The following is a 26,512-nucleotide window of genomic DNA, read 5'->3' as shown; positions in this document are numbered from 1 at the left end:
GTGTCACTGAAGGGAGCAGAAGCAGAAATGCCAGCTGCATGTCCAGACGTCTTTGGTGGGAAGGGCTGGGCTTTGGGTCTGTGGGAGAGGAGCTGTGGCACTGTGCATCTCTTGGTTCCTCTGGGTTGTATTCCTCTCTTTTTGTTATCTCCCTTCTCATCATCAGCACCATCACAATTGTTATTGTTAACTTTATTTCAGTGACTAAACTGCTCCTCCCCAGGCTGGAGGGGAAAGTGAGCGAGCTGTGTGGTGCTCAGGTGCCAGCTGGGTTAAATCATGGCACAGCAATTCACTTTAAAACCTTCAACATTTCAATGACACATTTACCAGCAAAATTCAGTGAACAGAAGCCTATAAAACCTTACCTGGCACACACAAATATGGAAGACATAGCTCTCCAGATTGACATCCTTTTCTATTTACTTCACAGAGCTGATTAGCTGCACATGGGTTTGGATTACATGGATGTGTTACATCTTCTACAATGTTTCCTAAAGAACTTGGGCCTGAAAACAGAATATACATCGACAGTGATTTAAATGAGGTTTATTTTTCTTCAGCAAAGCATGGCATTTCTTATGTCCTGTAAAATCATATTTTTACAATTCTGTGAATTTTTAAAAATTTAATTATAGATTAGAAGCTTGATATGACCAGGCAGTTAACTTATTTCAGTAGTTTAGTCCTCAGTCCTGGAAATAATGATCCAGATGCTTCTTCACATGCAAAATGTATTTCCTATATTTGTCTGCCCATAACTTTCTTGTCATATATGCCCAACACAAGAAGGAATAGAAGCAATGAACTATGGCATCTTGAAAATTCCAATTTTCTCTAATACACTAAATAAAATGTCTCAAATTGAATAGAATTTTCTTTAAAATAAATAATGAAGATTATTAAAAGTAATGACAAAAAGTATCAAAGCATCCTGGTTTTTCTAATTTTGCTGCATGGGTATGTAAATACTCACTCAGGTAAGTATCCAAGGGTATACAGTTCTCCAAGTCATCTGTTGGAGATAAGAGCTCACAAATACTCTCAGCTGAGTGGCCTTCAGGGAATTTATTATGATCTCCACACTTCTTCAGTATTTCCACACAATCTGATCTACAGATAAATAAAGAGACAGAACTTCATGAAGACTACTTGAAGAAAAAAGGGTTTATAGGAAAAAGATTTCTTCCTATGTTATTCCCTTCCTTGAATCCACAACTTTCCTGCTATGCCTCACAGCAGAGAGCAGAGTGTTTATATATATATATATATATATGTAAAAAAATGTACATTTTATATATATGCTACATTTTACATAGGAGGGAGGAACAAATTTATGACACAAAGACAGAAAGTACTGCTTGTACTACTCCTCTTTGATCTTGGTTATCTTCATTTTCCAAAGCATCATATGCATGTAATTTTCAAGACCAAGCATTTCCTTCATTTACTAATGTCTAATAAGCATTGAACTCTACCTCACTACCTGCACTATTAATTGCTCTTTTTTCTACTCAATTACCTACTTTTGACACTTACTAAAAAGAAAAAACAACAACAACTTGTTATTTATCAGACCTTTCTGTCATCTATAAGTCATCAGTAGATCCCAAAACCAAAAAGAGGAAAAGTTTAAGACACAACGGAGAGCCAGAAAACCCCCCCAAAAAATCTTTTTTCTTTCACTTAACAATGCAAGCATATAAATTCATCTCATTAACAGGCAAATATTTTCATTTGCAGTAATGGAGATTCAAGCAATGGTAACCATGCAATTTCATACTCCTTCCATGTTTGCCTTGCCACGTTTTCCTAACATAGCAAACACAATCCTATAGCTTTCTAGTTTTCATTAAAATCCTTAGTAAAACCTCTAAAACAGATTTTGTTTTCCCCACAGTACTTACTTGCAGATAATACTTCCTCTAGATTTGCTGTGACAAGGTTTAATCTGCAGGGAACAGGCAATTGCCTTCCACATTTCTGGTTGGCATTTTTTAATATCAAGCACAGGAATATTTATGAATGGCATCTTAATACTCCCTTTTTCCCATAGCTTCATGTCATTCATGGCTCCCTGGTCTGACTGAGTATTGCAGCTTCTAAAAAGTTCTGTTGGTCTTAAAAGGAGAAGGTAAAATATAGCATGTATTAAAGAAAAAGGAAGTACCACACATTTTCCCTTTATCACCATAAGAACTTTACATCCTTCATGTGGCTTGCTCTTTGTGGTATACAAGCAATTAACCCCTCCCATAGTTAAGCAAGATCAGAATCAATTTGAAATCTGTCTTTAAGGAAGGTGTTTAAGAGTCAAGGCTGAAACTCCCTTCTCACCTCTATCTCTTAGATCAAATATCACTTTAATATTTCTCACCTGAAGTTGACTTAAAGAGAAAATATCTTAGATAGCCCAAATAGCTATGTAAATGTTTCCTGATGAATCACTAATGCAAGTTAATTTGTCATTTATATTTAGCCAGGTTTGGGATTCTCCTACCCATGTAACACTTGTGCCACTACCCACTATTTGGAAAAAAAAAAAATAAGAAAAAAAGCCAGTAATCTCTAATTGCTAAGAAAATTTAGGGTTTTTTAAAATTCTAACTGTAACCTTGCAACTACTTTCAGACACCATTTTAAATAATCTTGTCCTACAAACTCACAGAAACATCTCTGCAAAAAAGAAATTTTTAAAATGAGTAACATGTAAATTTAACAAACACTTTTACCTTATTTATAACATATAACATTCCAGTAACCATGACTTACTTGTCTATGCAGCAAGACAGAGGTAATACACTCTGACATTTCACAAGTTCATGGGTTAACTTCCATTCTTGTAATTTTTATTACATCTGTTGCTAAATACATTTCCAAGAGTTCAATCTAAAGAAAAACCACTTATTTTCAAACTAACTAAAACCATATTTGCAGAAAGAAAGCTACATACAATCTCAAAGTAAGTCTTAAAAACATTTCATTTTATTTTTGAAATCAAAGCATAGGAATTCCTTTATAAAATATTCAGTGTCTCTCTCCTACCTGTTATTAAAATTAGTGCAGTAAGTAAGATTTCTACAGCCCAGCTGACAAGGTTCTCGTACATCTGCTAAACAGGTCAACATGGAAACTTCAACTGCATTATACTCACAAAAGCGATCAAATTCTTGCCAGCTCTGTGAATTGCCCCAGCTCGTGCTATAAAGTTTAGTGCAGAGCTCTCTGAAAACAAAAAAGAAATAGAGATGAAGAAAATAAGACTGGAAGAACAACAGCCCTTCAGATATAGTCCATTACTTCTTTGCTGCTCATAACAGCCTCTGCTCACCACAGAGGATTGTGTTAGAGCCCACAAAGTCTGTAAGAGTATCCAAATTTAGTGCTCAAAGAAAATAACCCATTTTGCTCAAGAATGCCAGAATATATTTAAGCTAGTAAGACTGAAGTACTTCAGGCTATAAAAGCACAATATTCAACAAAAATGTAACAGCTGAAAATCTGAACTTACAACTTTGAGATGAAAACTATCCCAGCTAATTTTACTGGTAATAAATCTAAGCTGACATTACAATGAACAACTTCTAATCCCATCCTTCAGCTTCAAATCACACTTTCTCCTCCCACAGAAATGAACGTCAAGCAAAATACATTCCTTCTTTTGCCCTGATGTTTGAAGCAGGGATACTGTTTGCTGTTTTTGTTGGAGATGCTTCCTGGTGTCAGCAACACCCAACTCACTTTGCTCACAGCCATGTCCCACAAACTACAACTGTTCCCATCCCAAGGTATGGAATTTCACTGTACTTGATAGAAGGGTCCATTTTAGAACTCATTGTCAAAGCAAGGAACTAAAAGATACTTTATTAACTATCCTATGCTACAATGTTCTAAGAAATAATGCAACTCCTGGCTCTACTACTAAACTCATTAAAGATCCTGCTGCATTAATGAGATGTTGTTACTGGAAACTTTGATATAAAAGGAAGTAACAGCTCAAAAATGTTTGCCACTTATTCAGACACACTGATGCATTTAAAATGCAATCATCATCTATTTTTAAAGTGAACAGAAAACCACCCTAGACTGAAAATGCCTCAATAATTTACAAGCACGCAACACTTTACTGAAAACCTTTGTTCCTCTAAATGTCAGAATAGTTAGTTCCCTTATTTAATTACTAAATAACCTAAGTTATTTCTCACTGACAAAAGCCAGAAGAGCATCAAGACAGGAATACTGCCAAGGTTTTAACATGAAGCAACCAGACACTTTGTGGAGTTAATTGTCCTTTTGTCTCTCTTTAGCACCTTGTTAAGACCTCTTAATCAGAGGTTGCAATATTGGCTATTATGACCACAAGTATAGTACAAGTTTCACTAACTTACTGTATCTGCTATAATAAGCCAGTGCTAAATGTGAGAAAAGGTTAATTCCTCTCATAAAACAGTACTTTTTGAAATATAAAGTATTGGACAGAGCAGATTACCTAACAGATTACTATCTGGTTACCTGAACATGTATTTTTTCTAGCAATTCCAGAACCTCCTATTTGATGACATAGCAAGATTCAGAAAAGGCTGGAATCAAGACAAATCCCTAAGTACTTTCACAATTGGAAACGAGGTTAGAGAGATACTGACCTACATGTGGAAGAATTTGCTTTAGAACAGCAATGGAGCTTAGCCCCATCGAGGCCTGTTGAAGGTGGGGGGTGCACAGTGACTCCTGGGTGAACAGATCTTGAACTCTCAAGAAAACATTGCCAAAGTGGGTCCTGAGGGAGAGGCATGGTTTTACAGCCTTCTATAAGTCCATCAACGATTTCAAGTTCTGTTTTCATTGACATTAGAATTCTTTTACAAGCAGCCTGACACGCATAGTCTTCTGCTCTATCACAGCAATACAAACCTGTTAACAAAATAGTTAATAGTCAAGCACAAAACAACATTAAAGATGCACAACATAAAAGCCCTGAGAAATAAAAGTGCTGTAAGGTGCCTTCTTCTCCTCCAGAGAATCTCAAATAACATTGCTTCTCCTAAACAGATACAGAATCAACTCTGGGAAAAAAGCACAAAGCCAATGCATAAAAATGAAAAGTAAATAAAGATTAATAATTCACCAAAACCCAAAATTTATTCTCATATAAATTCATATAATGATAGCAATACAATTTATATGACAGTTATACAATAATGAAGTACATTTTCAGGATCTTCTATAACTCTCAGTAAAAAAGGATTTATTTGTACTACTTACTGTCTGTAGGGTTTCTCATTGGATAGGACTGTGTGTAGTTATTCACGCAGTGTATAAGCTGAGGGCTGATAGATGCACAGTAATTTTCAACTGCTTTAATTTGTGATGGACCAGGAGAGGAGTCTGTCCGAAAAATTGCTTGGCAATACTCGCGGCAGTTCGTATGGTGACCTGCGTAACTGCAACACACTGACCCCACTGGGGAAGCAAACAAACAAACAACAGAAAATCTACGGGTTCCTATGCAGAGAAATGAAGAGATGAACATGTCTGTATAACACACAAAGATGCAAAAGGAAACAACAACACCAACCAAAAAAAAAAAAAAAAAAAAAGAAAAAGAAAGAAGAAATGACTGGAAATATCTGTAACTAGCCAAACTACATTTGTTTGTCTGGCAGGAGAAAAAAGTCAGCACTAAAGCTGCCTTGAATTCAAGTTCAAGACATGAGCAAGCCAGCTGAATCTCATTTTCAGCTGTTTTACTCTTATTTTAGATAACCAGACGTGTCCAATAATTAAATTATCAAAGAAATATGACTAATAAACAAATAAATATAAGAGCAGTATCATTAAAAAAACCCAGACAGATGGTATTGGTGATTCAGATGTTTTTGCTATGCTGTTAAATACATGTAGTAGTTCTTGAGAATAACTTCTACTAGAATTGATTCTGAAACACGGATTTCATTTTATATAAACAGATATCACGCAACAAAACACTTGCATGCTTATTCAAAATTTCACCTATGCATTTAATTTTGCTGCTTAGGACACATCAAATAAACAAGCAGAATAAGATGACAGAAAAGACAAATACAGATACACAAATAAAAACTAATATTAATTATACAAATAGCCAAATCTCTTTATTACTTGACAATTTCCTCATGTGGCTTTTGCTTATATTGGTCTGAAATCCACATGCTTGTATATATGTTCACCCACAGAATCTCTTACAGTTTAGAGAAAAAAGGAATGATACAAAAGCAAAACAAAATAAACTATTCATTATATACTTACTTTCATTTCTGTTAATACAACTAAAGAGAGCATTCTGAAATCAAAACAAAAGCAGTGTTACAAGCCAGAAAACTTCAAATAAATATTTAAGTATCCAGTCATTTGTTATAATGAGTTAATAAACCTTTGGTATTATTTGCTTCAATTAGATTACATTGAAACAAAAACACTGTACAAACAGTGAAACCAGGAAATTAAGAGATCAAGGGTCACCAAAGTTCTATGTGCACTCATAAAATAGATAAATATTCAAGCAAACAAGTAAATTGGAAGACTTTCCTGGACTAACTTAGAAACAGGGTAAATTGCTACATCAGAGTGTCTCAAGATGTTGGGATTTTTTTTTCTAAGGACAATAATTTTAAAGACTCTATGTAGAAAAAAAAATCTGCACAGATGGATACATGCAAGTAGTAAATCTCAACAAAATAACTCCATGACAATGTACCTTAAAAGCAAAAGTATGCAACCAGTTCCCTCAAACTGCAGCCAAAAGGCACAGCTCGGGGATGAACATCTTAAATGTCAGAAGAAGGGAAACACACACATCCTGCTGCTTTGCTTCAGAGGCCTTTAATCTGCACACCATCATGGAATGGAATGGTTTGGGTTGGAGGGGACCTTAAAGCTCATCTAGTCACAACCCCTGTTAGGGGCAGAGACACCTTCCACTAAACTGGGTTGCTTGGGGCCCCATCCAACCTGGCCTTGAGCATTTCCATGGATGGAGCATCCACAGCTTCTCTGGGAAACCCCTGTCAGTGCCACACCACACTCATAATAAAAAAATCTTCTTTGTATCTAGTTTGAAACTACCCTAAGTTTCAATCATTAACCCTTGCCCTATCACAACAAGCCCTGCCAAAATGTTTGTTCCCAGCTTTCTTGTAGGCCCTCTTTTAGCACCAGAAAGTGCTGTAAGGTCTCCTGGGCTCCTTTTCTTCTCCAGACTGAACAACAGCAGCTCTCTCAGCTTGTCATCATGAGAGACATGCTCCATCTCTTTGTGGCTCTCCTCTGGACTCATTCCAACAGATCCACATCCTTCCTATGCTGAAGACTCCAAACACGGATGTAGCACTCCAGGTGGGTCTCATCAGAGCAGAGCAGAGGGGAAAATCCCCTCCCTCATGACTACTCAACTCTTGCCAAAAAACCCAGTCTTCCCCACACTGAGTAAGCAAATGTCCCACTAAAAAAATTAGATACTACATATAAGCAGTATCTAATGTCTGGAAGTCTATGGAAAGATGAAGCCATGAGGCTGAAATTCCAAAATGTAGTTGCCAGTTATCAAAGACATAATATTATAAGATTGTGAGAAAGGGAAATTTGAACTTCCTCTATACCTAACCTCTACAATTGTCAGAACGCCACATTATAAAACATGATCAAATACATCAATACAGTGACAAAACACAATCTCCATCTTCATAAAAAATTTGATCTCCATTTCCCCTGTCCCTATAATTAAACAAATTTGTATTTCACACAGAAGAGAGTATCTAGAGAAGAAAACACAAACAGCATCAGACTGATTCCAAATCATGTGGGATTAAAGTCTTGCTTCAATACAGGAAAGCACCAGATGTGCTACTACCTCTAAGACAAGGAAGAGAGTTCAAAGTGTAGAGGTAGTTCAAGCTCAGTAGTTCACCAGATTCTTCATCTAGCTTAATTACTAATTATTCACTGGATTGCAGAAAAGTGGGTATCCCAAATAATCTTGGGGCTATTTTTTTTTTTTGCAGATCTGTACTGCTGCGAACAGATGAAAATACAAACAATATTAGGAATTAACTTGATTATTTTATTTTTCCTTTTGTCTTAGATATTGTTCAGTGTGCAGGAATTTGTTTTTCATTCATATTTGCTACTTGCTTTCTTCTAAACACTAGCTTTTAAACAGGACAGTCCCAATACTGTAATGAGCAGCCTCAAATTCCTTCTGTTAACACCCAGAAATTAGTTTAAACCTTGGGCAAGCCATGGCAGATGTGGCAATGAAAGACCCTAAGACAAAAAACATAAATCTAACTTGAAAGTGTAAGTTATTTTTCCACAAACAGCAACTATTTATAATTCTAGTGATCACAAATAAAGGCACAAGATCTATTGGTACACCTCACACAAAAATTGAAAAATCTGCCTTATATAATACAAAGCCCCAAATCTAATAAAGTAGCAATTCAGACATTTTCAGGCCAAAAATATCCTCTACAATATTTCAGATATTTTCTCCCAAAAGCATGGACATTGCATTATTTCTCTCAGATTAATTTGCAGCACATTTTCATCTGATTAACTTTAGATTTTCCCTTCTTTCCTGCACACAAACCAAATCCTGCTACCCATCCATCTATGTAACACAGATGAGTGACAAAAGAGAATTAATGGAGAAAGAACACAGAGAAGGGGTCACCACCTTACATCTGTAAAGGACAGATTTACACAGTTGCCTAAAGGCTCATGACATTTTTGTAGCACCATATATCCTTCATTGTGGGTGCCAGCCAAAGGTTACCAGAAAGGCCCTGTTTCAATGTGGCCACCCAGTTTCTTTGGGACTTGCAATACACAATAACACTCTGCCCCTAAACTGACTGTCCTCAGAAGCTGCTGAAATTTGACTTCTCCAGAGCTACCCTGCATGGAGCACTGGAAGGTGGCACACAAACCAGCCAGGCAGAACGAACACTGTAACTTTATTAATTAATACACTGGGACAGCAGAGGCTGCTGGAAAGTCTGAAGTCTGCCTGCCATGGTTATACCAAGTTCTTGACCATACTGTTAGCACAAATCATACTGTAATGCTGCAATAAGCTCAGATAAAAATTGTCATGTTATTGAGAAGTTGAATGATACAAAAAAGTGATTCTAAAGCAGTTCATGGATAATAGTGTCACTTGCCCTGCTCAGAGGACACAAAAGAAAGGAGAATGTTGGGAAGATTATGGTATCTACAAATACTCCTCTTCTAAAGAAGGGCTCAAGCTGAGACAAAATTATCTTCTCACAGCAATTTCACACCCCAATTTGATACAGGCAGGAAGTCCTTACCTTCTTTCTGTATTTTGAAACTACAGTTCCACAGAGTGCTGAATCACTGTAATAATTCTTACATTTCTCTTAAGAGGAGGTGGTCTGGCTTCCCTTTTCCACCTTGTCCCTGCTCCCAGCTGTATAGCCTTGAGTATACCCTTACACCATCACCTTGTCATGACCTGATCTTTCTCACTAACCCAGATGAAAAGCTATTTTTCTCATCCCCTGGGATTTAAGTCAGCAATACCAACAGGTATAATACCACATCAGAACAGAACAGAAAAAGCATTTTTTAGATACCATCTTTTAGAAGGACCTGCCAGATGCCAGAGGGAGAGTAAGGTAAGGAGGGGAAGGAATGTGTGGAAAACTGGCAGTTGCAGGAAGGCACAGGAAGAACTTCAGTCACGCTGGGTTGTTACAGCAAGTCACCATATTCCACAAAACTGTTAGTGTCTGCACCCACCACAAATTACAGGGCTAGTATTCCAGGGAGTGCTGACTTTGTGTTTTGGGTAGGTCTGGGTAACTGTTCATTTTATGTGTCTTTTTATATGTAACACATATGAGGGGTATAGCTACAGAGATATGAGATAATCTTTAAAAAAAGATTAAAAATTAGTACCTAATTGCCTGTTTGTAAATAAAGGTGTTAACAGCATTAGACAGTCAGTCTCATTTGAATTACTAACTGCAACTTCTTTTCAGAACAGAAGGTTCATGTGGATCTCTACTAAATTAGCACTGATATTTAAGAAGTCACCAGCTTTTTTGCCCACTCAAGGTTCCTTCTGAATCTTTGAGTGAACTGGCAGTGAAGAAAGACACAGAAAACAAAGCAAAAGGTCAAAGATAGATATAGGTAAAAAAATCCCAACCAAACCAGCCAACCAAAACACAAACCAAAAGAGGAGAAAAGTAGTCATCAAGATTTGGGAAAATGATGGTACCAAGGGAATACTGTGCACACACACAGCCTGATGCTCCATTTTTAACTTGTGTTGAACACTAAATAAGATGAACAAAGATGGCAATATCAAAATTTCTAAAACACAAACACAATGATTTGTTTTACTTATGCACAAGTCCCATCTTTCAGACTTCCCTTCTTTTAAAGCCAGGTGTTTCCAAGCCTGGTGATTAAAGCCAGTGAGACTACAAGCAGGAGTGGAAAGTGGTAAGCGGACACCGACAATGCAACCATGTACACCTTAAAGCAAAGATTCTCTCAAAGATTTCTTTTTGGTGTTGTAGAAATTGGAAAAGGCTACTGAGGTTTATGCAGCATAGAATATTTTTCAGTCTTCCTCATCAGAACCCTCCTGAAGGAAGTTTTTAGCCAGTACTGCAGGACCTAACTGGTTTCGCTCTTTTTGGAGCTCATCAGCTGCAGGTAACGGCTCAAAATCCAAAAATGCACAAATCCCAACGCAAACAGAGCAGAACATTTTGCTAAAGGAAGAAGTCCTCTGCATTGTGAGGCATGCTTTCATATTATAAGCACATTTCTTCTAAATGGCTGCCTCTTGTGTCTTGAATGAAAAGCGACAGTGAAGCTGATGCTTCACACCAGAAATTAAGAGTATTTTGCAAAAAAACCCCACAAAAATTATTTTCCTCACTAAAAATTATCATCTTTATTCTACTAACTTTGGAAGAAAAATAAGTTCAGTACTATTGTCCTGGGCAACCTAACCATGACAAATATTTGAATCTACATCCTATCCAATTAAGGTCATCTTAATTTACAAGTATTATCTACAGTTAACAAATACAACAGTAAAAGGCTTAACTCTGTGCAGTTAAGCACAGAAAAGAAAACCCTCTTGATCTCTCCTTGACTTCATTTATTCTTTGAACTTATTGAGAGAAGATAAAAGAAGGTAACATACTAAGGTTTAACGGAATCAGCTGAAGTGTCAAATGATGGTGAACATCTGTTAAAAACTTAAAAAATCTTCAGTAATAAACAAGGAAGGTCAAGATTTTCCTCTATTATGTAAACCAGTAAAGAATTGAGAACACTTGCACAGTAAAGTAGTACAAAATTATTGGAACTCAAATTTTGGCAAGATCATTGAGTGTTTCTATCAACCTTCTTTGAACAACAGAGAACAGAGATAAAAAGAACCAGCAGATGACAATAACACGATCTACAATGTGTAGTTATGGTCAGAGTCCATCCTGAATTCATTAAGCAGTACTTCCAGAGGCCACACACAGTCCTGTGCCTTAGGATTCATTAAAACTGTTTAGGAACCTTCAGTTAAACAATATCCTAAACAGTTTCTTGAGTTATTATCTATTGTCTTGGAGTAATCCACACAAACACTTAGATAAGAGTCAAAAACTGATGAGTGCATTTTTCAGCAGGGGTAATTAGTAGCCAGCATTCACTAAAATCTCAGCAAAAAGCAGGATCGTATGACTCTAGAAGAAAAAACCAAAGCAATACCATAGCAGAGTGAATACCCTTCTGAATCCCTATTAAAGCACTTAAAGCTGCAGGTACTGCATTTTAAATTTCTGTTTAAAAACTGCAAAATACCACAGCAAGATTAGGCTAAAAAGTGTTCAAATCTGTGACAGCAAAACTGCTTTTAAACAGTCCACGGACATCAAAAGTACTCACTATTGAGCATCAAAAGTAGTTTCAAGAGCAGAGGCTAAACAAGTGGTGACATTTTCAACTGCATTTCAACTGCTTGGGAGATGTTAATAGTGCTCAGCTGGAGTAAAGCTCTCACAGTGCCAATTACCTAGAGAAGTTTGAATGTCTTATTTGGAACACATGAAGTAAAAACTGAAGTACTTAATATTCAGAGAGGTGAACTCACAATATGGAGTGCACAGACCCAAGAGCTGCAATCTAATGGAAACTTCAGTAATACCCTTCCCATACACAGAAGAAAGAAAAGGGATCTTAAACACAGTAATAAAGCCTTTACAGATTATTTTAAGATTAATGAAGTATTTAAAGTTGTTTCTTCAAACATAGATTCCATGTGGTCTTTCAAAAATGAACCCCCACTTTACAGTTTTAAAAATACAAACATCAGAAAATGCTACATACAATCCACGCCTCCACTTCATTTTTCTTCTTCCTTTGACTATTACCTACCTTCATTTTAGAGGAAGATGAACAGGATAGCAGAAAGCTGGAAGAAGTAGTGAAAGGTAAAAGAACTGAGGTGCACAGAACTAGAGGAAAAATGAAGACGACAAAATGAGTATCTGAGAAGCAGAAGATGGAAAAAAGGACTATAAGAATAAAACCTTCAAAACAAGGTAAATAAAATACCTTTTAGTTACACTCAAAAAAATTGGGCAAGTTGTGTTAAATTTATTAATTTCTGTATGCAGTGCTACTTGAAAACAAAAATTGTTTAACAGTACATGCCATCTTCAAAGCACTGATAAAAATGAATATCTTATTCCAACACAATACATTTCTAAAATGTGTAAAACGTCCAAATTAAAATAAACATAGATATTTACAGTAGAAGTAATGCAGAAAAATATGATCAGCACAAAAGGCATCTTGATTAATCTTGTGAAAAGCTGGCACATCAGATTCTTCTACTGCACAGCCTGAAACTCTACTTAGTGACTTCAAACTTGGTGACGCTTCCTGCATGGAGTTTGGCTTTTTTCACAGCACTGAGCCCTATGCCTTACCTCCTTCTTCACCCTCACTAACTTAGTGGGAGGCTGAAGGGTAACTCACAAAGTTGTTTCCCTAGTCTCAAAAGATTACAGAAGTGTACTAAGCACAGTTTAGACTATTCTAAGCAGCTTGGGGAAATTCTCTGGGAAATCCTTATGTGAGTAAACTAAGATAAGTAGGCTGGTAAGCTATGAAAGTGTTTACAATAAAAGGGAATTTCATTTTACATCCTTAATTAATCTAGTTTCCACTTCTATGTCATGTACTTAAATACCTCAGCAACAGACTTCAGAGCTGATTACCAAGCACTATGATCTATACTGCAAACTCATTTTCTAATTGGACCATGATTTTTAGCAAAGTATGAATTCTTAAATGCAAAACCAAACACAGTATGTATGATATTGTATTAATGTGATTCACATGCTATTTCTGATCTCATGTCAGCTCTTTCAGTTTGAAGTAGCCATTCCTTCCCCAGTTCAGTTTTCCCCAGCCAACTCCACTGAATGCAAAGTACAGTACAGGACACAGAAGCTACTCACAGACTATAGAGGGAGCAGGACTCATACACCAAAGCAGAAAGAACAAATGTTTTTTTTTTTTTTTTTAAGGAGAAATAATGACAGGGTGTGGGAAACTGCAGGCTCCCTCCAAAAGTTTTATTTGGAATCTTCAATCTTAGGCATAACTTCCTCAAATTTTATACAACCAATGAGCATCATAAGAGCATTTTAAGTATGATTTTCCATGAGCACCTGTAAGCCTGGATACATATGAAAAATCATTCTCATATAGAATGCTATCATAAGTGAACATCTAGCATATCAGATACTTAATTTTGGTCCCTGACAGACTATTTGTATCTACTACACCTAGTCCTCATTAAAAAAAGTTCTTTCCTTCTTCCCTAATCGGAAGACTGGTTCCTTCTACCATGATTTTTCTCTCTATCTTTTTCTTTTAGTCTTGCACAGATAGCAAGCATTAAGGTTTTCTGTACATTAACAGCAAGATCACTCTTGATTAAGAGCGAGAGGCCCAGCTTTCAAAATTCCAGATAAAAACTGGAGAAGTAATTAAGATGACTGTGATCATTTTGAAGTCATTCTTTATTCTCTTACCTTTCCTCTCCCGTTCTCCTTCAACCCATACTGGCCAACCTCCTACAGCAATGCAGAAACCCAGAAAAAAAAGAAGGAAACAGACCAGCATAATAGAAGAGAAGCTTGCAGATGTTGACAGTATAGCATATTATAGCATGAAAGGAGACAGAACTACTTAAAATGAAAATGCATTTTTAAGAGAACAAGGTACGGCAACTTCAACCCACACTAACTTCTACAGTGAAGAGTCTAGGAAAATACTCTGTAGATTGTTCAGATAAAAGGATGAAAGGGAAAATAAATTTTTAAAAAGTAATTCAACGGCTTCCTGGAAAAAAACAGGAAAGCTGCTCCACTTCTGCCCAAATCAAAAGAACGGAAAATTGTCTGATATCCTGAACTGTTGATTATGAGCAGAACTGATGCAGGACTACCTCACTTAGGGCAGAAGGAAATGAGATGAAAGGGGGTGGGAGGAATCTGGCTTCTAATTAAGACAAAGATCAAAAGAAAAGCAGTCCTTGCAGAATAGCAATTTCTACACACTGTGTTTAAAAGAACATAGGTAAAGGCAGATTTCTGAAGATATCCTGATGATAAACTTTATGAGAAGAACAGTAAAAATAACTGCAAGTATCAACAATTTCACTGATGTTACAAAAATTATACATTTGAAATTATTTATATTCAGATGGGATACTTAAGGTTATTCTTTTCTGAATTTACAGTAATTTCACGAATACAAGCGGCACTGTTTTGACCAAAATTTTGCTCCCATACCGGGAATGCGGCTAATATTGAGGTGCGGCCAATACGTGAATAATTTTCTGACATTTTCAACCTTGGGAGTGCAAACCAAGTCAGTGCAAACTGCGAAGTCGAGCTCCTGCCAGTAAAACCCTGCATTTACGCGGTTGTTACAAATTGGTTACTCTGTTGCGCGGCGGGTGGAGCTGCTCTGTGCAGGCAGCACAGGGGGTGGGGAAGGTGGGCAGCTCCCTCCTGCTGGCCCCGCGGCTCGGGGGAAGGCGGGCAGCTCTCTCTGCTTGGCCCCGCGGCTCGGAGGAGGCAGGGGCAGCTCTCTCCGCTTGGCCCCGCGGCTCGGGGGAAGCAGGGGCTCTCTCCTGCTGGCCCCGTGGCTCGGGGGGCTCCCGTCCCCACGTGCTGCCGCCGCAGGAGTAGGCAGGCTACATCCCCGGCTCCCATCGCTGCCGCAGGTGCCGGCGGGCTCTGTGCCCCCCCTGCTGCCGCGGGGCAGCACTGGGCCGGGGTGACCGAGCCCAGCGGTGGCGGCGGCCGGCCCCGAGCGGCCCCGCCGAGCGGCAGCGCCGAGCTGGGCCACCCAGCCCTGTCGGCAGCCCCGAGCCCTCATGGCCCGAGCCGAGCCAGTAAACCCCGCCCTGCCGCAATTCTGTTACCATTTGGCAACTTTGTTGCACGCGGGTCCTCGCTGCGAACACAGAGCGGCTTATACTCGGGTGCGGCTTATTTATGGACAAAAACCAAAATGTTTGCCAACACCCAGCGATGAGGCTTATACTCAGTGCGGCTTGTATTCGTGGATTTACTGTATTTCTTTAGGTCACTTTTAATCTGACTCTCACTGTCCAAGCTGAAAGGTTTCTGAGAGATTGATTGTGACAGACCACAACAAATGCTGACTTTGATCAAAATTCCTATGAAATAAACATTTTGGGAATTCAATTTGAAAGTTGCAACTTTTTCATTTAAATTAGGGTATATGCAAGTCTAAAAAGTCTGAAACATTTTTACAGAAGGTAATTATACTTTTATAAAAACTGTAGAGTGATAATTTTCATTCATATGAAAATGAGCACATTTAGAAATATAGCTCTAAAAAGACTGAACTTTCCCTCTTCTATAGGATATTTTTACAGGACTTATAAAACGATTGATATAAAAGTTTATTTATTTTTTTAGAGACACATAAAAACATACCTCATATTCCTTCCTGCAGACCTTTAAAACATCATTTTTTGCAGAAGCCTAAAAGACAGATACATTTCTCCATTTGTAGTAGAAAATAATAAAATCATGTTGCGAAATAATGATAGTTCTACTTTTAAATTAACTACAATAACAATGGATTAATGATCTATTAAAATGTGCCTTTAAGAACCTAAAGAATCCATGTAAAGCTTTAAGAAAAAAAAGCAGACACTGTGACTGTTAATACAACATTTAATGAAAACCCAAACCCCCATATTTCTGCACCAAGTTAGTTGATAGCAGAGGCACACAAAGTAACTTTGGTTTTGTGAAAGGTTTACCAGATTGCAGAATACAGAAAGCATTTAAGAAATTGAAGAGTTTGAGCATAAAGATCTCCCCATTTTCCCTGCTAATTTATCACTTGTGTGTTGCTTTCCATTCTCCTCCCTCTTGTATGTGCAGTTCTATGGTTCCTATTGTGAAACTGAGCTGCAGAAATTCTTCCCTCAAACTTTTGTTCTGTACAAAATCTTATGCTCCTTTTTCATATGACAGATATTCAAAACTATAATAACTACTAACATGTTACTTCCCACTCCAGTAATTTAAAACACTTGGGTAAAGTCTGATCTCAGACCTATTATATCACTGCCTTCAAAATGACTCCAAAATCCCTTCAAGTTTCAAGGATTAAAATTAAAATCCAAATATCTCCCATTATCCCTAATATTTGGCAGGTATTCAGATTTTAGAATAAATGAAAAAAAAATAGGAAGTGTTTTAACCAGAGTCTGCTAAAGTACAAAATATAGCTAAGATTCTGAAACAACAGTGTGCAATCAAACAATACATCTGATTTAGAGAATGAGAAATGATGTTACAGTCATAAGATTAAATTAATAAAATTCAATAAGACTGCAATAAACAGAAATGTCTTTATCAGGTCTGGAAGACACTTAAGCATTGGGACATATTTGAAAACATGACTAAAAAAATGCATTTGAAAATAAACACACATTTTCTGAAGATCAAAAGTACCCAGTTTGTTCACTCACTGCTCATCTCTTGTCACATAGTTTTTAAACTCTGTGCTTTTGGGTGAAAGTAGAATGTTTTTTTGTTATGACAGCAGTTTGCAGTAGGCTGCTTGGTCAAGATTAAAACTTGCACAGGTAACATTCACAAATATGAATATTAAGTACATCTGTGCTCCACAAATGAATTATAAGGATGAAGATAAACACAACTATGCTCCTACATTCTGAAGATGATTTTAAAGCCACAAAAACATATTTAGGGAAAAAATCACTTAATGCTTCACAGATTTCTAATAAAAAGGTCATTGCTAAACTTATGAATTATGCTTAAAACTGTTACTTGACAAAAACACTAGCTTTATTAACACCATAAAACTGCCCTTTCTTCCATCTGATGAACAAAAACCTCTTTGAAGAGGCACAAAAATCTGTTTGGAGCTGTAACCACAATGCTGTATCACTAAACATGAGATTACAAAAAAAAGACCTTAGCAATAACCACATGTTACCTTTCACTCAATGTTATTTTTAAAGTAACAACTTCTATGTAGAGACTGTGACAAAAAGGCAAAATTAAGTTTAGCACAAGCCAAGAGAGCAGCAGAATCAGTCTGGATTCAGCCAGCAGGGTGAAAGCCTTACCTGCTTACAGGCTTGCCGACACTCCACAGCAATAGCCAGCTCACAGCAGCCTAAACCAACCCACCCATCTGACTTCTTCAACACTCCTTGGGAAAGAACATGACAGACTTTAATTAGAGTAGAAATGGAAACTATGCCACCATTTTCCCTTTCCTCTACTTTTCAAATTTGATAATCCTGTTCTCATTCAAGAAGCCTAGGTACAGATTACATTTTTTATTGGAATTCCAAAACAACTTTAAGCAAAACCCACAAGCCTGTGTTTTTATAAATGCTGAATCTAGCAATTAATGAAGTACCTTCCATACATTGAAGTTAAAGATGCTTTATGCAAACTGCTTTAAATGTTCAAGGGAAATACTAGATTTTGATAATCTACCTAATCTGAAATAAAAGACAACAAAAAACATTAGGAAAAAATATCATTAAAAACTGAGAACATCACCTCTAACAGATACATCCTCATGCTTCAATAGCACATTTCTCTACCAACTTTTCCAATACAGAAAATGTTCCGTGCTCTTTCTCAAACTTCCTGTGGTGTTTTTGGTCTGGATGGAATTAAATTTCTTCAGTTGAGCTGGGATGGGGGTGTGTTTTGGACTTCTGATTAAAACAGTGTCGATAATTCAGGGATGTTTTAGTTACTACAAACACAGGCAGCATCCAGGCCTTTTCTGTTTTCCATAGGGACACAAGTAGGCTGGCAGTGCACAAGAGGTCAGGTGGGGACACTGCCAGGACAGCTGAGCCCAGCAGACATTCCATAGCACACAGCACCATGCTCAGCCATGGGGGTGGAGGATGGCAGGGGCATCAGTTGGTTGGTAGGGAGCAATTGTTTTCTGTTGCATCACTTGTTTTTCTTGGGTTCGGGTTTTTTCCTCATTTCTTTCTTATTTTTACTTCCATTCTTAAATTATAAACTGTCTTTATCCCAACCCATGGGTTTTCTCACTGTTGCCCTCTGATTCTCCCCTCTCTCCCACCGATGGGAGAATGAGCAAACACCGTGTGGTAATTAGCAGCCTACGGGGGTTAATCCACAACACTTCCTCTGTCATTTATCTCCCCAGCAACATGCTTTCATAGCCAGAACTATCCCCAATATAAGTTTCCTATCTTTCTATCTTTCTTAATCCATTTATTTCACTGTTTGCACTACCCTCATTTCTTACCATAAACTTACATAGAAATATGGTAACAAGCAAACTGCTGCTATAAGTTGTTTCATCCTCTTAATTTAATAATAAACACAGAATTTCTAATGTTTTCCAAGCACCAGAAATAAAATAAAAAAATGCATTCCTGTATCTATTTCTCATGTAACTTTAAAGACAGAAATAAAGGGAAGGTTTGATCTATGCAGCTGCCTAGAAGCTGTGATAAACTTGTTACAATCTTTTTCTTAGGACAGCAGGTAGAATTATTTAACTCAAATGAATGACTCGTTTTGTTACGAATATGTAAAAAAAAAGGAAGCACTTTATTACATAGATAAATTATATTCTTTATGAAGAAATAAAAAAGCAGAAAGTCGAGGAACCAACAACTTAATTTTAAAAAATGCTCGTAAGTCTAGTGGAAATGCCTATTTAGAAGAGCCACATGGGATGCCCAGCTTTAAAAAGGGAAGTGAAAGAGCTAGGTGTAAGATCTTAAATCAAAACACTTAGAAAATGCTTGGAAAAAAGTGTTGGAAAAAAGTAATAAAAAATAATTGCAATCAATAGAAAACAATGGCCAACTGGTATTTATCATGAAGAAAACTGCCTTTAAAACACACTTTGGCCAGCTTTACAAACACAGGTGGCATGGAAAGTCCTGCCAGCATCTGTCTTTCATGACAGTCCAATGAGTCAATTAAGAAAATGCACTAATGGCAAATTTCACAAAGCAAAATTAACACAGCCCCTGTGGAAATTAAAATACGCATACCAGTTATTAAAATACAAACTAAAAGCTTAATGCTTGACAGAAGTAAGGTAGCAGCATTGCTCAGTAGGTGGAGGGAATAGAGGGGCAAAGGTGCACTATAGCTTCTGGTTGTAGCCTGTATTCTGTCAGTTTGACCACCGGAATGGTTCAGACCCTCAGTGTGCAGGCACAAGATCCATAGGTTTTTCCAGAGACTCTTAAAATCCTCTGGACATCTATTCAGAGTATTGCCTCAGCTTTCCAATTTACACTTGTACAAAGCAGCTGTGTACTGCAAGTACAGCTCACACAGGGGTGCAGACTTAGATTTTCAGAGGTTGAGCATCTTTTTGACAGTGTCAGAGATCGCTGCTGTGCGCACATCAGTTGTTTGCAATCAGTGTTCAAGAATCTGGAATTTAGGTTTGACTGCATATTTACAGTTAATTGCCAAATCAATCACTCATGATGCTCTGCTTTAGGCATAAAATAACACATCAGTAATTTCTGCACAAATTCCTACATGGGGATTCCTTTCAATCAGAACAGTAATGTTTGGTTTATTAGTGGGATTGATAATGTAAGGCACAAGCAATCTAAAAAACAACATCAAAGAAACATCATGTGCAATGTGAAAAAAAAGATTTCCAGAAATCTTTGCTGCAATAACTAGCTGTAACCAGGAGAAACACATGGTAAACACAGCTGGACAGCTTCAGGGGCAGTGTCACCACTGAGCAATCAGGCATCCATATTTTGTGCAATACAGGGCCTGTGGTTTCAGACATACTGGAACTAAACTAAATGGTGATAAAAGAATGAAGTAAGTTGCACAAACACACCAAATTAAGAGGGCTGATAACTTTCAGCTGCTGTTAATGTTTTCTTGGCAAGTGGCCCTCTCTCCAGTCATCTCATCAGGTTGGTTAAGCACAGTTTCCCCTTCATATACCCGTGCTGCCTGTAAACTATCACCTTCTTGTGCTTGATGCGTCTGAAAATTGTTCACAGGAAGATCTGCTCCTTTACCTTCCCAGGGTTTGAGGTGAAACTGCAGGCCTAGAGTTCCTCAGATCCTCTCTCCCTTTCTACAGGTGGGGGTGAACTTGCTTTCTCCCCTTCTTCACAGTCCTCAGCATCCGCTCTCAATACCTAATCCTACCCTCCTCCGTCAAGCACAAGTCCTTGCTCTGGACTTTACAACTGATCTCAGAGACCTGCCATTCCTGCAGGTTCATTTCACCAGTAAAGACTGAGGCAAAGAAGATCACAGACTATTTAGTGTCATTTGCCACCAGGTTTCCTGCCTCATTCAGCAGCAGGTCCTCATTTTCACCAGTCTTCTTTTTCTACTGATGTAGTTCAAGAAGCTTTCTGGCTGCCCATCACATAATTCACCAGGATCAACTGCTGACAGGCTCTGGCTTTTCTAACCCCACCATGCATTAAGTGGAGCTTGGATAAGGTGATCCTTGAAAATCAAGCAGTTCTCTTAGACCCTCCTTTTCTCCAGGTCCAGGGCCCATGGGATTCTTCCAAGGAGACTGTCTGCACACCTGCTGCGAGAGCCTTCCTGCTGTGTTCCTGTGACTCCAATAGGATGGAAGCCAGGGAACTGCACACGGGTTTCTAACCAATAAGACAATAAATCTGTTTACAAGCACTGGAATCATCAGTTTGCCTCAAAGGCCTGGTGGGGGGACAGGAAGGAGGAGGGGAGTCTGAGCAGATGTTGTAAAACTGTTACAGCTCCTCTTTCCTCACTCCCACTTTTCCAACTATAGCATTTTAATTTCAAAGGATTTTAATTTTGTAATTTCAAAGTCTTTTAGAAATTACACGATACAATGGACTAGTTAATCCTGATTTCATCTATTCTTGATCTCTCCTTTTAACTTCCTATGCTGGTTTTGGATTAATTGACTTTGGGTGAAGAGGGAGAGACAGCCATAGAAGTGATTCGCTGTGAGGAACAGCTAGCAGCTTCCTCCGTGCCTGGCACAACCCATCGCAGGCTGGCTCTGAGAACTGGCACATTGCTAAGCCAATTAGAGAAGCTAGTAACACCTCTATGATAACATATTCAAGAAAGAGGAAACCGTGGGAAGCTCTCTTTCTGCCCTTGGAAGGGTGGCCAGCAGTGCCGACATCCTGCTGCCAGGGGGACATCCCAGCACCACAAGCCCCTACGTTACCAGCAGTGAAAGACATGGCAAGCAATTCCCCGACGCAAAACCCAGATGAAATCAACCTTTCAGTACTGCAGAGCTCTATAAAAACTGCTTTAATTGATAGAGCTTGGGAACAAGCTAACCTACAGACAACAATTCTCTCCTGAGTCAGAGAAAAGGAAAAAGTGAGGACACATGAGGAGAAAAACATGATGACACTAAGGACAATGCAAAGGAGGGAGGGGGAGGAAGAAGTGCTCCAAGTGTGGAAGCTGAGATTCTTCTGCAAGCCGTGGTGAGAACTATAATATAACATAGTCCTATAGAATACAGCAATGTGTTTCCCTGTAATTCATGAAGTGCATGGGGGATGCAGCATTCACCCACAGTCCATGAGAAAAGGGCGCTCATGCTGGAGCATACAGATGCCGAGAAGCTGTGATTCAGTGAGAGGCTTGAACAGAGAGAAAGAACCCTTGCTTTATAAACACAGGAAGAGTATACTCTAGAACAGCTCATCCTTGAAAACTGCACCCCATAAGCTAAATGGCCCACAAAAAGCAGTTGTGGGAAGACTGCAAGCTGTGGGAGGAACTTCACTCTGCAAGCAGGTTCGGGGCAGACTGTTAGCTGTAAAAATTAAAACCATGTTGGAAAAGTTCATAGAGTGCTGTTTCCAGTAGGAAAGACCCTATGGCATAGCAAAAGAGACTCCCTAAGTGAACTGAAGAAAGATCTTAAAAAGTGACAAATTGACTAAAAATCCCATGTTTTCTCATAGGTGCAGTGGTGTTTGGCCAGCTTCAACCTGTCACACTTTCTAAATCTATCTGTACCAACCAGTTTGGTCCATGATCTGATCCCCTACACTTAAATTGTTTACTTAATTCTCACTATCTCCCTGTGTTACTCAGTTTTTGTTACAATCATGCTGCATATAAAGTCGCAATTATCAACCATTTTGTAAATTGGGCTAAGGTGTAACAAAAATCTTGAAAATAAAGAAATGCTGATATTTCCTGGATTTGTCACAGAAGAACATGTTTAATTATACAAATATATTAAATATTTTTTTAACTAGGAAAAGAAAACTACTAATATAATGCACAGGTAACTCATTATATATTAGAGAAAACTAAACCACACAGTTTATAGTAGACGCATAATGGAAGTTAAATTATCATGAAATCTATGGGTGGCAGACACAACATCAAAACACACAGAAGGTGAAAAAGAAACATGATCCAATAGCCAGCTGCTATTTCTTACCTGGCAAAGAAGAATTTATACAGCCCCACACTTCCCTCTGAAAAGTAAAAATGCAGTTAAGCAAAAGTAAGTCTACAGAACAAGAAGTTTCTAACAGACTCAAACCAGCATTTTTTCACTGGGTTTAAAATATCTGATTGGAAGAATTCTTATGATTAATCATCTATTAAAGAAGTGCTATGATAGAAGGTGAGTACTATTTCCCTCAATGAGAGGGCGGCTATGCACAGACTACAATAGCAGCATTTTTGCAGATGCAGAACCTAATGTAGTTATCTGGAATACACCAGCTAGTCAATCCCCTCCATCAGCATTCACAGAATTAAACTGCAACTTAGAGACGGAGCAAGATTTCTCTAGGACTAAGACCTGTGGAGAAGCTTACTGCCCTAGCACTCCTTCCCACCAGCTTAAAAATACCCTAAAAACACATAACCACACAGAAAACAAATTTTAAAGAAGGTTTCAATCACACTGATGCATATTGTCACAGTGATGTCTATCATCACAGGAATCTATGACTTTCCAAAGTTGCAATGGATCTGTATTTAATGATCTAACACTGTCCTCCTCTGTATCTGCAGAAGTTTTCCACTTAGACAAGAGCCAAAGCAAAGTCAAAAGAAGATGGTAAAGAGCTGCTACTTCTATGAGTTCCATCCCTTTGATTCAGTTGAATTCCTTTATTTCCTAATTTATAAGAAGGTTAATGGTTGGACACAATGATCTTTAGGGTCTTTTCCAACTTAAATACATCTATGACTCTAAGACGAGTTGAATGGTCAACTATTTTATATATCTAGATATTACCAGTTCAGTAATATTAAGATTCACACTGGACAGCTGACTTGTCATTCATAAAGGTAGTAATTTGGACAGTAATTTATATATGACAAGTCATTTTCCCCCTTTCAGATAATCGCCAACCATGCCTTATCAGAAGCACTTCTCTGCTATACAGATAAGATTCTACTCATCAGGGAATGAAAGATAAAGAAAACCAGTACCAAACTAAATGCTACTCATCACTTTGATAGGTTTTCATGACAGGTTTTCCTCATACCAGGAGCTGTCTATAGAGACCTTAGAGCTACTGACTCACAGAAACAAAATCTGAAGCAACTTTGACACACAGAAGGAAAGGATCCATAAGCGAACACAACCTTGTGAAGGTGCTTATTAAATGTTATTCCCAGATTTACTATTCCTACTCATCGCCCATTTGAGCTGAGCATGTTTTAGGCTTGCTGCAAACAGTATTGATACTGTTCAGAAGTAACAGAAATTACCAGAAGATAACTACCAAGAGATAAGACTCTAAAATTTACAGTCTGAATGACCATACTTATCTATTCCCTGATTAGATCGTGCTTAGAAGAAGAAGCAGATTACACTCTTTTTTTGGTGAAACTGAAGAACTTCAGTGACACTACAGAACTTTCAGGAAACCATAATCTTACTTATACAATAAAAGCATTGCTCCAGTTTCTCAGGTTAGGCCACAAACAATTTGGTGCAGCTATCAGGGCCTTCTTCTCTTAGCCCAAGACCTCATGGCTTTGTGCCATACATGTGTTGAAACATATGACATAATTTAAGTCACTACCATTAACATCCAAATGACTATCACCCAGCATAAGCTTTCACAACATAGGTAAGATTTTCATTGCATTGCTTATACATGCCACCTTATCGCAAGTAACATAATTTATGATGGCTTTAGAAAAAAAGACCAAGACCAAAACCCTACTTTGAGGTTCAAATCTCATTTGAAGAGCTTTTCTAGCCTTACCATTGATTCTGGACAATACTCAGGTGCTCGCTGCAGTAAGTGCTTCAAACGGGAGTCACTCTTGGAAGACAAAATCTGTTAGAAACAAAACACACCTTAAAACACAGAGAATGTAATGGCACATCAAATACTTTTTTCAATTAATTTCACTGTTTTTAGTTTTTCTGGTATCTACTCTTTGATAACCTTGCCTTACAGTACGAACAGAATTAAAATTTAAGATTTATTTTAATGTATTTGTAGCTTTATAGAGAAGTAATTTTTTCTATTTAGAAGAGAAGGAGAATTTCCTCCTCAAACATTTCAATCAAAAAGTTTCTACTGAATGTGAATGGGCAATGTTAACAAGAGGATTTCTGCTGCACATATCAAAATACCATACAACTCTTTTTTTTTAGTTAACATTCTGCTACATGTTACATGACCTTAAGCAATTAAACTTCAAAAAGACCCTGAAACAAGTAATTTCTGTGGAACAAGGTAGAACAAAACTGAAACTAGTTAAAGAGACAATCAAAACTGACAGGAGACTGCATAATACCCACAGGCAAACTGAACACCAGGAGCTCACTAGATTGGATGGAATACAACTGAGGATGTTGAGAATATTGTTCCTTTAGCAGTCTAATTAAGTTTTAGTCATAAATTAAAACAAGAAACTGGTCAACAAGAGGAAAGGAAACACACCTATTAACATGTGTTGGGAAACTGGAAGTGATATAACTGAAACAGTTGAATTTCAGAAGGAAAAATATATTACAGTTTTATTCTAAATTTGTTCTACTCTAACATGATAAACTATCGGCTCTATTCTAACATGATAAACTTACTGAAAGAAAATAAAAAAAATAACAGCACTTGTTTCAGAAACGAGAGCAAAGAAAGAATTGCATTAGTATTTTGACTCTTTTGAGGTCATAGAATAATAAAATAACTAACACTCTGAGGGTCAAAAAAACCCCTGTGATTCTGTCAACATCCTAGACATGAGTCCCTGAAAACCAAGTGACCTCAGCCAGAAAGTCTCATCTGCAGAAGAGTACCTCCATGACCTGCAGAAGGGAGTGTTTCTCCTGGTGCTACTATTTATAATCTGTTGGTCAGGCCAAGACGGCTCCTCAATGAACCTCATTCCTCCCTATCTGCTCTAAGGCCCCAAATCTAATCTGCAAGCGCAAACCCAAAGACAGGCCAGGAAGCTTCTTCCTCCTGTCAGCTGCACAAAATAGTGATGAAGATGAAAACCAGTAAAATAACAGCAGACAGCTCCTTCAGTTTGGACTGTATCGAAGGATCACACAGAAGATGATGCCACCAGCCTGATATGAGATAGCTAAGACAGCTCCTTACAGAATACTTTGAGGGGTACCAGTCCTGCTTCTGACTTGTTCAAGACCTCTCACCACTAAGATTCTGGATATGCTGACTATCTGAGATCATCCAGATGAGGCCAGATCAGAGTATCTTACAAAACCCACAGAAAACCATGTAATAATTAGAACCAGTACAGCAGAATTGGGATGGAATTTGACAGTAAAAAGCTGGAGGCCTTTCATGACGAGCCAACAGGAATTCACATGATAAGCTGGAAACTTCAAACCAATGAAACACAAGAAAGAAATGGAG

The 26,512-nt window shown here is 37.9% G+C and overlaps 1 protein-coding gene across 4 annotated transcripts in view; it reads right to left on the bottom strand.

Annotated features, from left to right (window-relative positions):
• RECK (reversion inducing cysteine rich protein with kazal motifs) overlaps positions 1–26,512 on the bottom strand; it is a 45,615-nt gene that overhangs the window by 15,796 nt on the left and 3,307 nt on the right. Inside the window, exons 3-15 of one of the 4 annotated variants that reach the window (XM_033066247.1) lie at positions 24,887–24,961; positions 23,095–23,131; positions 17,738–17,823; positions 16,065–16,112; positions 14,116–14,165; positions 12,454–12,523; positions 6,286–6,319; positions 5,263–5,460; positions 4,644–4,911; positions 3,046–3,225; positions 1,908–2,120; positions 977–1,113; positions 369–509 (exon numbers count right to left, since the gene is read on the bottom strand). In XM_033066247.1, the coding sequence (XP_032922138.1) occupies positions 369–509; positions 977–1,113; positions 1,908–2,120; positions 3,046–3,225; positions 4,644–4,911; positions 5,263–5,460; positions 6,286–6,319; positions 12,454–12,523; positions 14,116–14,165; positions 16,065–16,112; positions 17,738–17,823; positions 23,095–23,131; positions 24,887–24,961 (1,537 nt within the window). Of the gene's footprint in view, positions 1–368; positions 510–976; positions 1,114–1,907; positions 2,121–3,045; positions 3,226–4,643; positions 4,912–5,262; positions 5,461–6,285; positions 6,320–7,885; positions 10,678–12,453; positions 12,524–14,115; positions 14,166–16,064; positions 16,113–17,737; positions 17,824–23,094; positions 23,132–24,886; positions 24,962–26,512 lie in introns of those variants that run through there. The other 3 variants (XM_033066212.1, XM_033066228.1, XM_033066239.1) reach the window with 3 other exon arrangements.

The sequence above is a fragment of the Catharus ustulatus genome, chromosome 1, assembly GCF_009819885.2.
Source record: "Catharus ustulatus isolate bCatUst1 chromosome 1, bCatUst1.pri.v2, whole genome shotgun sequence".
In the NCBI taxonomy this organism is placed as follows: domain Eukaryota; kingdom Metazoa; phylum Chordata; class Aves; order Passeriformes; family Turdidae; genus Catharus; species Catharus ustulatus.
Note: the sequence above shows the minus strand (reverse complement) of the source record. Positions and strands in the feature narration are given on the sequence as shown.